The sequence below is a fragment of the Cervus elaphus genome, chromosome 4 (genome assembly GCF_910594005.1).
Source record: "Cervus elaphus chromosome 4, mCerEla1.1, whole genome shotgun sequence".
Lineage (NCBI taxonomy): Eukaryota > Metazoa > Chordata > Mammalia > Artiodactyla > Cervidae > Cervus > Cervus elaphus.
The window spans coordinates 57,968,304-57,981,898 of NC_057818.1; the positions used below are offsets into that span (position 1 = coordinate 57,968,304).

At 44.2% G+C, this 13,595-nt stretch overlaps 3 protein-coding genes across 4 annotated transcripts in view; all 3 read left to right on the top strand.

The window, feature by feature from the left end:
- LOC122692447 (zinc finger protein 721-like) overlaps nucleotides 1-13,595 on the top strand; it is a 65,454-nt gene that overhangs the window by 37,299 nt on the left and 14,560 nt on the right. Inside the window, 1 exon segment of the mRNA XM_043900010.1 lies at nucleotides 500-3,028. Coding sequence (XP_043755945.1) covers nucleotides 500-3,028 — 2,529 coding nt within the window.
- LOC122691420 (putative protein ZNF720) overlaps nucleotides 1-13,595 on the top strand; it is a 344,658-nt gene that overhangs the window by 13,381 nt on the left and 317,682 nt on the right. The gene's annotated exons all lie outside the window — the stretch shown is intronic.
- The window catches only part of LOC122692441 (putative protein ZNF720), a 136,681-nt gene that overhangs the window by 12,981 nt on the left and 110,105 nt on the right, over nucleotides 1-13,595 (top strand). The window lies entirely within an intron of this gene.

Consider the following 13,595-nt stretch of genomic DNA (forward strand, 5'->3'; position numbering starts at 1 on the left):
CAGGGGACATTACCCTGCTTACAGGTCTCACTCTGTCCTGCACGCTGGTTGCCGTGTTCTCTTCCCACAGAGGACGCGCTCCCCGTCTGTCCCAAGTGAACTCCCCCCAGTGAGGGGCTTCCCTGGATGTGGAGACCTCTCCTCTCTTCAGATCCCCCCAGGGTTTTGCGGGTCCCATCCGGCTTCTTTTCCTCTTCCCTTTCCTCCATCTCTCCCTTGTCCTACCTGGCTCAGCAGGAATCTTTCTTGTCCTTTCAGGTGTCCAAGTTCCTCTGCCCGTGTTCCTCAGGGCTCTGAGAATTTTTCCACTTCAAGATGTATTCTTGATGCTTTCGTGGAGAGAGATGAACTCCACGTCTTCCGAATCCTCTGCCATCTTGACTCCTTCTATCTCAGTTTTCAGCTTAATCTAGCCAAGTGTATGCCAGTTTTATGTAAATTGTAATCTATATTCCCCAAGAATAGTAAGTAGAATTAATAATTATTTGGTATCTTTCAGCTGTGTCTTCTCACGACACCCAGGGTTTGAGGACCCAAAAACCAGGCTTAGAAGATTTACTCCTAACTGCAAAGCTAGGAATATATGAAAGATTTCACCTTGGAAATTTACATTTAACCAAAGACTGGGAATCTATGAGGGCATGTAAAGAGCGGAGAGCATGTTATGATGGACACAACCAAGTTGGTACAGTTTCCCATAAAGTAAACATTACCGCCAAAAGAAATCAAGGATGTGAATCAAATAAGGAAAAACCAATTTCAGATGACCAACTTCAGTCATCAACATCTGCAGATGAGTGTATATTTGTCAGCAAAGATCCACGTCACCTCTTGAAACATACATGTCCTCTGAAGGGAAATATGGAAAATCTGGAAAGTCATCTAGTCTCTACTGCAAATACTCATTCCAACCTATACTCTGAGCATAGCTGTCTATTAAATATAGATTCAAACATGTCTGGAGACCAGAAACTTAAAAATGAGGGGGGAAATTCTCAATACAATCAATTTGAGGGATCCTTTAACAAGGGTTTCTTGTTTTTCAACCAACAACTATTGTCTCCTTGTTCCAAAGTGTGGAATGTTGATTATAATGGAAGACACCTTATTCAACCGTCATTATTCAATACATATGGAGGTATAATTAGTGTGGAACAACTTTACAAGTGTAACAAAATGAGGAATGCCTTAAGCAGGAGCTCTACCCCCAATAATTACAAGAGTATACATGATGGAATGAGAAGCTCTTCATGCAATGAAACTGGCCATAATGTTGACCAAGACTCATATCTCCTGAAACAACAGGGACATCAATTTTCAGACAACAATTCTGAACATAATAAGTGTAGGAATATATTTCATCAAAACTCAAATCTTACTATTAATACTTATAAGAGTATGGATATTGGAGAGAAGACTTATGATTGTTATGATTATAGTAAAGTTTTTAACCAGTCTTCAAAACTTATTCAACAGCAGAATATTCAGACTGAGCAGAAACATTGCAAGTGTAATACCTGTGGAAAAGTCTGTAGTAACTCACCAAATCGAAGCAGACATACGAAAATTCATTCAAGAAGGAAAGATTTGAGATGTACAGCATGTGGCAAAGCCTTTAATCAGAGTTCATATTTAACTGAACATCAGCGAATCCTTACTGGGGAGAAACCATACAAATGTACAGAATGTGGCAAAGCCTTTATCCATTATTCACTACTTACTCAACATCAACGAGTCCATACTGGGGAGAGACCTTATAAATGTACAGCATGTGGCAAGGCTTTTAAGCAGAGTTCAACTTTGACTCAACATCAACGAATCCATACTGGGGAGAGACCGTATAAATGTACAACATGTGGCAAGGCTTTTAAGGAGATTTCAACTTTAACTCAACATCAGCGAATCCATACTGGGGAGAGACCTTATAAATGTAAAGCATGTGGCAAGGGTTTTAAGCAGCGTTCAGGTTTAACTGAACATTACCAAATCCATACTGGGGACAGACCTTATAAATGTACAGAATGTGGCAAAGCCTTTATCAGTTGTTCACTTCTTATGCGACATCAACGAATCCATACTGGGGAGAGACCTTATAAATGTACTGAATGTGGCAAAGCCTTTATGAATTATTCACATCTTACTCGACATGAACGAATCCATACTGGGAAGAGACCTTATAAATGTACAGCATGTGGCAAGGCTTTTAAGGAGATTTCAACTTTAACTCAACATCAGCGAATCCATACTGGGGAGAGACCTTATAAATGTACAGCATGTGGCAAGACTTTTAAGCAGCGTTCAGGTTTAACTGAACATCACCAAATCCATAGTGGGGAGAGACCATATAAATGTACAGCATGTGGCAAAGCCTTTATCAATTGTTCACTTCTTACGCGACATCAACGAATCCATACTGGGGAGAGACCTTATAAATGTACAGAATGTGGCAAAGCCTTTATGTATTATTCACATCTTAATCGACATGAACGAATCCATACTGGGAAGAGACCTTATAAATGTACAGCATGTGGCAACGCTTTTAAGGAGATTTCAACCTTAACTCAACATCAGCGAATCCATACTGGGGAGAGACCTTATAAATGTAAAGCATGTGGCAAGGCTTTTAAGCAGCGTTCAGCTTTAACTGAACATCACCGAATCCATACTGGGGAGTGACCTTATAAATGTACAGCATGTGGCAAAGCCTTTATCAATTGTTCACTTCTTACGCGACATCAGAGAATCCATACTGGGGAGAGACCTTATAAATGTACAGCATGTGGCAAGGCTTTTAAGCAGAGTTCCAATTTAAGTCAACATCAGCGAATCCATATCGGGGAAAGACCTTATAAATGTACAGACTCTGGCAAATCCTTTTCCCAGAGTTCAGGTCTTTCTGGACATCAGAGAGATCATACTGCAGAGAAATGTTAGAAATGTAAGGAATGTGGCAAAGCATTTCATCACAGTCATCACCTCACTCACAATCAAAGAATACATAGTGCAGAGAAACCCTAGAAATGAATCAGTGATAAAAAAAAAAAGTTGGTCCCAAATATACAATTTTGAAAAAACGAGTGTTTTCTTTGGAAAGATACATGAGTGAAATAAAAAAAAATGTAAAAAACTGCTTAATCAAACATCAAAAGTAACTCAATACCAGAAAATTCATCCTAGAAAGCATGTCATTAGTACCACTTTTCTTGAATTAGTCTCAGCAGAAACACTGTAGCAAGTATTCCATAAGTAAAACACATACAAATATGATATGTTAGTATGGATCACAAGATGAAGGGGTGGACATTTGCAGAGGTATAATTATTATTAATGTATCCTTGTCTATGTTAAGTTATTTCAGATTATTAAGGACCCAAAACGAATGTAATTCAACTCTCAAATTACTACATGCTGTGATTTGTTTCTACTCTATATATGAACTTCTGTTTTTGATGGTTGTTGCCCAATGGTAAGAGAAGCCCTTCAATATTAAGTGGGAATCATTTACATTTATTCTCCAATTTATAAGATTAAGAACACAGTCGTGTTATATACACACTAAACCTCTGAATGGAGGTATTTCTCACTGATGTCAAACACCTCAGTGGTCACCATTATGTAAGTGTTCAGGGAATAATTCAAAGTAAGACAGAAGTTTGTTCTAAGTTTTCAATAATTATGTCACTTGCTTTTTAAGCATAAAAGAAGGATAGTTCATGAAAATCTAAGGTATTTTTATAACATCAACATAGAGAAATCATGCATATTATCTGGCAGGCTTGAAGTAAGGACACCTTCTCTTCTATCTGATGTAAGTATAGAAAACTCTTTCTGGAAAAGTCATATTAATATAATGAATGTCCATCCATGTTTAGTAAATTAGCCTCCATTTTGTAAACCATATAAATCACATTCTCAGATCATTTCATCAGAGAAACAGGACAGTTTTTAGAAGCTTGTAATGTGTATTTTAATCAAGGATCAAACAACAATTGAAAAAGGTTTTATTCCATCTGTGTAAAATTAATGTATCTTAATTAATAAAAGTCAATGGTTTTTCAATGTTACATATGATGTGGAATGAATGAAGGGTTAACGCACCTCCAGCATTAACCTCTCCCACCTATTTAAGGTTGCAGGAAAGGTAACGTAATGATAAACTATTTGAAGCACAGGGGGATGGCATCTGTAGAAATTAGTTCCTTACTGACATTAAACCTCTCATAACTTCATATATTTCCCACCATTTCTATGTTGTATCTCCTCTCCGATTTTTATTGACTTGGACATCGTGGTGGTTCTAATAAGAAGGATCATACAGAGTACTGTTGAGAGCTCCCCTGAACTGCTCCATGCTGTTGCTGCCTCAGCGTCTGTCTGGGGAGCAGGCAGCCTGCAGGTCCGTGAACTCACAGCAGCCAGTCCTGTGAGAACCTGCACTAGATGACCCCTTCCTTGGGACCAGCAGTCTTGCTGAACCCCAGGGTCTACTGCACAGCCCCCCCCCCCCCACCCTCCCCGCCTTCAGTGATCCCCTCTGAGCTCACCAGCATCCTGCTCGTCTTTGTTTGAATGGACCACTCCACACTCAGCCTGTGGCACCCACAGCACTTCACCCAGGGTCAGGTCTGAACCCCAAGTACTGGAATTTTCTCTGCCTGGTTCTAGCCTTGACCTTCCTCAGGGGCCCTCAAGGCTTGCTGTGAATTCTCTGAGGACTTAGAGTCATAAACTCACCTGGTGCAATTGTCCTTTGTTCTTCTGTTCGCTAAAACTTTTCAGGGGCTCATTTAAGCAAATGTAAGTTTAACAAAGTCACAGAAAGAATAGGCAAAAGCTATGATGGGAAAATTCGGAGCCAAGATTTCTAAAATCTTACCCTGTATAATTCTTAGCCACATGTGTGTTGTAAGGCTTAAAGGAACTGTTTTCTCATGGCTTTGGCATACTTTGAATGCAATATATAAATATCTGAAGATATATACATAATATGATTTATATAACACATTGAATACAAGATATTAATATCTGAAGGTAAACATGTTAGTGAGAAGACCAAGAAGGAATATGTGAGTGTATGTGTATTCCTACACATTTAACTTAGAGAATTTAGAAATCTTAGATCAAAACTGGTCATTTCAGAATTGCAGATGATTTACTAAAAACTGTAAAGCTTGTCAATTTGTCGATTAATCTGTTTTGTCTACTTTTCATGGAATTCATTTCCTTAAATATCAGGAGGTTATGTTTTTTAAGGAACTTCCACACGGTCCTCCCACGTGACTGCACCAGCTTACATTCTCTCCAGCCATGTAGGAGGTTCACTGATCTCCAAGCCCCTTCAGCGTTTATGATATTATTAATGGGCGTTTTGCTCATTGTTCTGACTGGCATGCGGTGATACATCCCTGTAGCTTTGTTCTGCATTTCTTATTGTTTAGCGGTGGTGAGCATCTTTCTTTTGCCTCCTGCCCATGGAAAAGAGCAAGCTGCCCCGCCCAGCCTCAGCAGCTGTGGGGCACAGGCTTAGTCTCCCCACAGCATGTGGAGTATTCCTGGACCAGGGATGAGGCCATTTCCCCCCCACAGTGTCAGATGGATTCTCCACCACCGGTGACCAGTCTGTTTAGCTTTTTTCCCCTTTTGAGACATATATATATATATATATATATATATATATATATATATATATATATATGCATTGGAATATAATTGCTTTACAATGTTGTGCTGATTTGTGCTGTATGAAATCATCATTCAGCCATAACTATACATAAATCTACTCCCTCTTCGACCTCCTTCCCGTGGTCTCCATGTCACCCCTCTGGTCAGCACAGAGCGCCAAGCTGAGCTCCCTGTGGTAAACAGCAGCTTCCGACCATCTACCTATTTTCACCATCAGTTCAGTTCAGTTGCTCAGTCGTGCCTGACTCTTTGTGACCCCATGGACTGCTGCATGCCAGGTCTCCCTGTCCATCAACAAATCCTGGACCTTGCTCAAACTCATGTCCATTGAGTCAGTGATGCCATCCAACCACCTCATCCTCTGTCGTCCCCTTCTCCTCCTCCCTTCAATCCTTCCCAGTGTCAACATCTCTTCAAATGAGTCAGTTCTTCACATCAGGTGGCCAAAATATAGAAGTTTCAGCTTCAACATCATTCCTTCCAATAGATATTCAGGACTGATTTCCTTTAGGATGGACCGGTTGGATCTCCTTGCAGTCCAAGGGACTCTCAAGAGTCTTCTCCAATGTTTTACCCATGGTGGTGTACATATGTCAATGGTACCCTTTCAATTGGTCCCCCTCTTCTTCTCCTGCTGTGTCCACGTCTGATCTCTATATTTGTACAAATATTGTCTTAACAGATATGTATGGAACTTAAAAAATGGTATTGATGAACTTATTTACTGAGCAGGAATACAGGCGCAGAGGTAGTTCTTAAGCTTTTGCATGTTAAGCATTCAAGACATAAAATACATTGACAATCATTCCATGCATTTGATTGTTGTAGCCATGTGTTCTGGGAAACAAACTGACTAAGAAGGACAATGCAGATAGCGGAGTGTAGTTTATTACACCGGCGGGGCCAAGGCAGAGTCTCCTCTTAGCCAGGGACCCCAAACAGTTTTTGTGAAAACTTTATATACCCTAAGTGTACTTGCTCAAACCCACCTCCCCAATTCCTTGAAACTAGTCTGGACAAGGTAAAAGAGAGATACGATCAAAGTTAACCCATGATTCTTGTGCCACAGGACTAAATAAACAGTGGATATTTATCAACAGGCCTGTGGTCATATCCCAATAAACAGAATGGAATTCACCACTTTGTTCTGTTACAGAGATAATTAACATATTCTTTTAGGCAACAGAGTCCAAGTAGAAGTCTTGAGGCTCTTTTATCGGGGGGCCGGGGTGGAATCTGATTTTACATTGGTATGCCATTTCCATATACACCGGGGCGCAAAGTTCAGAGTCCACTGGGAGGGTGACCGTGCGTGTAGCCTAATGCTCACAGCCTGGCCTAAGACGGAGTTCAGCTCTGTCTGTTTCCTCCTTCATTACCAAGTGAAAGAAGCCCATTTGAAAATGCTACAAAAGGTAGGATTTCTACAATATGACTTTTGGTGTAGGTAAATGTTCTTATGTGTGCTCAGTTGTGTCTGAGTATTTGTGATCCCAGGAGCTGTAGCTTGCCAGGCTCACCTCTGTCCATACATTTCCCAGGAAAGGATACTGGAGTGGGTTGCCATCTTTTCTTCCAGGGGATCTTCCTGACCCAAGGACTGAACCCGCATCACCTGGATGTCCTGCATCGGCAGGCAGATTCCTTACCACTCAGTCACCTGGGAATCTAGTAAGAAATATAGAAGAGATTTAAAAGGTCCATGATTACTGTGGGTTTCAAAGGAGGGGCTATGAATATCCTAAGTCTAGAGAACTTTCAGGAACATGAAATAATTTGTGTTAAACTGTCATGCTGGACACATGTTATTAAACATTTATCTAGAGGTATGGAGTGCACATTCCTAAAAGAGGAACACAGGGGTAAACTAGAGAGTTTATCTATTTACTGCCCATGTGGATTCATCAGTGGTAACAAATGCTCACTCTGGTGGGGAAAGCTAAGTAGGGAGATTGTCCACATGTCGACATATATGGGAGGTATATGGGAAATGTCTAAACTTTATTCTCATTTCTGCTGTGAAACTAAATATTCTACAAAGTTGGTACTGGTGAATGCAGACTGAATATTTTTTAGAATATATAATATGAGAAAGATGAATATGCTTCTATCTTTAATTTTTCCTTGTTCATTGTGTTATAGCCACGTTTTCTGGGAAACAGACTCACTCAGAAGGACAATGCAGATAGTGGAGTGCAGTTTTTTACACCGGCGGGCCCAAGGCAGAGTCTCCTCTTAGCCAAGGACCCCGTCCAGCATTTATGAAAATCTTTTATACCCCATGTGTACGTGTCCAAACCCACTACCCCAATTCCCTTGAGACTTACATAAACAAAGGAAGGGTAAATACAACTACAATAACCCCATCATTCACGTGTTATGTGTTCAAACAGTCAATAATCAATAAGCCCGCAGTTACATTCCAAATTGTTAATAACCGATAAGCCTGTGCTTACATTCTGATAGATAGGGTCCGGAGGCAGGGGTGATTAGCGTCTGTTTTCTCTTCTTCAAGATTCCCCTGCCCAGAGGGGGTCTTATCCTTCCATTATCATTCCCACAGGCGCTAAGCACAGAGTTCAGAGTCCACTGGAGAGGTGGCCACGCACGATCAGCACAGACAGGCCTGAGATGGAGTCCAGGCCCTATGAATTCCTTCTTCATTCCCCCCTCTTGATGCTCTTAGTTTCCATAACGAGCATCATTTATTGAGATATTGTACCTTCGCCCTCCTGTCACCCACATGAGAGAATGCTATCAACCTCTGGGTTACAAAATTCACAAGACATTGTAGGAAGCAGGGCCCACAGAGCAGTATGATTAAGATTACTATAACAACAGTTACAATGGTTTTCCACCAGTCTCCCTTTGCCCAGGACAGAACTGAAGTCCAAAAGGGAATATTTTCATTAGACATGGCTTTCTCTTGATTTTGCATATCCTTCAAGGCAGTAGATACATTTCCAGACAGGTCAGGGATATACACACAACATTCGATTTTAATTACGGCGCAAGTCCTTCCTTGGGCTGCTGTGAGTATGTCTAATGCCATCCTATTTTGAATTACTGCCTTCCTCATCTGAATTTGTTCTTCGTTCAAAGCTTGAATGGCTTTTGTACTGTCTAAGAGGGCCTGTTTAGTGAAATTAGTTAAGGCCTCTACCTTAACCATGATATCTGTTGTTCCTACAGAGGGTACAAACAAGGCAGCAAGATAGTCATACCATTGGAACACAGATCGTGTCCATCTTGCATGCAAATAAGGCAGGTTTACTGGAGGCTGGTGTAGGCCAGGCTTAATACTGCCATGGGCGAAAGCAAATCCTAATGTGCAATGCCCCACCCAGCCAACTGGTAACCATGGCCATAAGTTAAGCCCACAGAGACACTGGGTCCCATTGGGGGCTACCCAGCGGATTCCAGGATTATATTTCCAGTCGGAACCGGGCCACTGAACAGACTGATTGGGGTGATAGGTAACTTCCAAGACTTGTTTACATTGTTCAGGGGGCAAATAACCCATATATTTTAATTCTTTTGGGTCTAGGGGGTGGTCTCCAAATCCAACTTTCTGTTCTTTTTGTTCCCAGCAAATAGTAGCAGGGGTAATCAACTGTCCTTTCTCAGGAGTCATCCAGAAATATTCATCCCAGGCCTGGTAGTATTGCTCAAGGTACCGGGAGGCCTGTCCCCCTTTTGTAAGAGAACCCTTCTCCTTTTTATTTTTCATATATGAGGTATAAGCCTTTGTTACTTCCATAAGGCTGGTGTTCATGTTAAATGTAACCCTATGTCCGTGGCCCATTGATGGCTTCTTTTTACACCAGGAGAGCAAAGAAAGGTTATGATTGGTGAGAGAGAGAAAAGTTCCTTTCTGTTGCTCTAAGAAGGAACACAGTGGTATAAACTCCCCATAATGGAGTGGCGATACCCACCAGGGGAGTCTGTCCATTACTGACAGGGGCATGGCCCCACATACCCAACAGTTGGAGGAGTTGTGGAAGTTCGCATAAGAATGTGCCCACGAGATGAAGACGTTGTCCTGTGCAGGAACACTGGTCAGGTTCAGAATTGCGTTGATGAGGCCGAGCAGCAGGAGTCGTTTACCCAGCTCCATCCTGTAGAGGGCTCGTCCGGGATCTCGTTCTCTTCTTCCTCTTCAGAATGATCTTGGTTCCCCGTGGGTCGGTGGGGTCCTCCTGGGTGGTCCACTCAGCGTCTTCAGGGTCAGTGTTGTATGCCTTCTTCGCTTTGGTATGATGGATCCAAGGGGCAATGCCTGCAACTTTAACTGCGGTAGGAGTGGTTAAAACAACAGTATAAGGACCTTTCCACCGGGGGGCTAGGGAGTCATGTTTCCAGTCTTTCACCCATACCTGGTCCCCTGGTATAAACTCATGCATTTGCTCCCCCAAGGGGAACGGTATTCTTTCTTGCACAAACTTAGTTACTTGATTAATTACCTTACCTAGTTGTTCCATCTGCTGTGATATCCCGTCTCCTCCTACCTGAAGTATATCAGTTGTTACCTGTCTTATTATGGGAGGAGGCTTCCCATACACAATTTCATAGGGAGAGTAGCCATGGGACTGTGGGGTCATCCTGAGTTTGAGCAAGGCCATGGGAAGTAAATCCACCCAGGAACAGTCAGTCTCTATAATCCACTTAGAAAATGTCTCCTTTAGTGTCCAGTTAGTTCGTTCTACCATTCCGGAGCTCTGAGGCCGGTAGGCAGTGTATAACTTCCATTTTACATTCATGGCTTTACTTACTCGTATCAGATCCGATATGAAGGCTGGCCCGTTATCTGATCCTATGCTGGTGGGGAATCCAAATCGAGGAACTATCTCCCTAAGCAGGCTCCGAGCCACTTCTGATGCTCTTTCAGTTCGGGTGGGGAAGGCCTCCACCCATCCCGAGAATGTACATACCAAGACCAACAGGTAATGAAAATGACGATATGGCTTCATCTCAGCGAAGGCCACTTCCAGATGTTCAAAAGGAGGGGTACCTTTTAATTGGAAGCCTGGGGGTTTTGGTCTACACCCTGGAGCAGCGTTAATCTGAGAGCAGGCGTTACAATTTTGGGATTCCATTCTACATAGAGAGGAGAGGCGAGGAACCAGAAAATACCTTCGGATCAAGTCCTCCAGTTTGTCATGTCCTAGGTGAGTCATACGATGAGCTTGGCTCACCAGAGAGGGGGCCATCCTTTCAGGCACTAGTAGCTTACCACCTGGCAGTTCCCACCATCCTTTCTCTGTTTTGGTGGCTCCCTCCGCTTCAGCTAGCTGGTTTTGAGCCTTGGTGTATGTCGGGGAGTCTAGGGCCAGCTCGGGTAGCTCAGCTAGGACAAATGTCCTCATGGGGATTTCCCCGGATTCTTTCCTGTCCTCGGCTGCTCGCCGGGCGGTCTCATCAGCCAGCCTATTTCCTCAAGCCTGTGGGGTGTCTTCCTTCTGGTGCCCATGGCAGTGCATGACTGCTACCTCCGTGGGGCTCCAGACAGTGTCTAACAGAATCAGGATCTCTTCCTTATTCTTAATGTCCTTTCCATTGGCCGTTAGAAGGCCTCTCTCCCGGTATAGCGCCCCATGTACGTGGAGTGTAGCGAAAGCATACCGGGGGTCAGGGTAGACGTTCACTCTCTTGCCCTTTGACAGCTGCAGTGCCCGGACTAAGGCCCATGACTCTGCTCGTTGGGCTGACCAGTGTTGTGGCAAGGGGCCGGCCTCTATAACAGTCCTCTCTGTAACTACAGCATAGCCTGAGAGTCGCTGTCCTAGCTTTACCAGGCTGGTGCCATCAGTATACAGAGTCCAGTCAGGATTTGAAATTGGCCTGTCTCGGAGGTCTGGACAGCTAGCATAGACCTCCTCTAAGACTTCCTTGCAATCGTGAGTGGGTCCTCCTTCTCCCACTGGGAGAAGCGTTGCCGGGCTTAAACCCTGGCAAGGTTCAATACGGAGGTTGGGGTTTTCACATTGCAGTCCCTGGTATTGAATAATCCGGGAATTTGACAGCCATTTGTGGGGGTCTCCTCGAAGGGGTGTTGACTTCATGTGGGACCTTTACGATCACGTCCTGGCCAAAAGTCAGCTTTGTGGCCTCACGTACCAGTAAGGCGACTGCGGCCACTGCCCGCAGACAGCCAGGCCAACCGGTGGCAACATGATCAAGTCGCTTTGAAAGATAAGCTATTGGCCTGTCCCACGTTCCCAAGGTTTGAGTCAAAACCCCCATGGCTGTTTTATCTTTCTCAGTCACATACAAGGTGAATGGTTTGGTGAGGTCTGGCAATCCCAAGGCGGGGGTGGAGGTGGTTGCTAGCCTCAGCTCCTCAACGGCTTCCTGCTGTTTTTCAGTCCAGTTTACAGGATTTTCTTCAGGCCCTGTCAGGAGCTCAAATAAGGGCTGGGCTATTTGAGAGTACCTTGGAATCCAAATCCTGCAGAATCCAGTGGTCCCTAGGAACTCCCTGACTTGCCGCCGAGTCTTAGGCGTGGGGAGCCTCAGAATTACTTCCTTTCTAGATTGGTCCAGCAACCTTGTGCCTTCCCTTAAGACAAACCCCAAATACTTTACCTCCTCCTTGCAGATTTGTGCCTTTTTCCTGGACACTCGGTATCCCGCTTCTGCCAGCAATTGGAGGAGCGCTCAGGTCCCTTCCCAGCATTCTTCCCAGGTCTCAGCGGCCAGCAACAGGTCGTCCACATATTGCAGGAGCCAACATCCATACCTTTCAGGCTGGAAAGGTTCCAGGTCCGAGGCCAAGGCTTCTCCAAAGATGGCTGGCTCGTTTTTGAATCCTTGCGGGAGGCGAGTCCAGGTGAGCTGCTGCTTATTGCCTCCGATGGGGTCCTCCCATTCAAAGGCAAAGATGGGTTGTGATGCAGGTGCTAGGCGTATACAGAAAAAGGCATCTTTGAGGTCCAAACAAGTATAGATCCTTGTCTTAGGTGGGAGGAGACTAAGTAAGGTATAGGGGTTTGGGACGGTCGGGTGCAGAGTTACAGCGGCCTGATTGACCAATCTAGATCCTGCACAGGCCTATAGTCTTGTCCTCCTTCCTTTTTTACCAGCAAGATTGGTGTGTTCCAGGCTGATTGACATTCCACCAGGATGCCTGCCTGTTTTAGCCTGTTGATGTGAGGCAGAATCTCAGTTCGGGCTTCTATGGGTATTGGGTATTGACACTTTCTCACTGGGGTTGCACCAGGTTTGAGTTCTATTATTACAGGGGCTTGGTGTCTAGCTAGCCCAGGGGGGTTATCTTCGGCCCAGACCTCAGGGAACAGCTGAGTCAGCCTTCTCTCCAACTCTGTTGCCTGGTCTTGATTATCTCCAGGAGGCTCATGTAGCCTCCATTCGTCTTGAGGGGGCACAGAGAGGGAGAGTAAGTAGGTTGTTGTGCCCACCCGAAAAGTGGACCTCTCTTCAGGAGAGAAAGTCACTTGTGCTCCCAGTTTGGAGAGTAAGTCTCTCCCCAGCAGGGGTACTGGGCACTCGTGGATATAGAGGAACTCATGAGTCACTTGGTGACCCCCCATCTGACATTTTCTGGGCTGGCAAAATGACTTAACCATTTCTTCTCCCGAAACCCCAGTTACAGCAGCAGTCCTTTTAGACCGTGGCGCCACTGGTTTAGTTACCACAGACAATTCTGCCCCGGTGTCCACCATAAAGTCAATGTCTTGGTCCCCAATTTTTAAAGTTACCATGGGCTCTCAGGGACCTGATGTCTTTGAGCCCCGGCGTCCCTATTCAGTCTCTATGTTAGTGAGTTCTGCAACTGGGAGGGATTTATTTTCCCTTCTTCCTTCTGGGCACTCATTCTTCCAATGACCAAACCCGCGGCATCGGGCACATTGATTTGGCTGTAATGGAGCCCGTGGCCTCCGTTGGGACCGGTT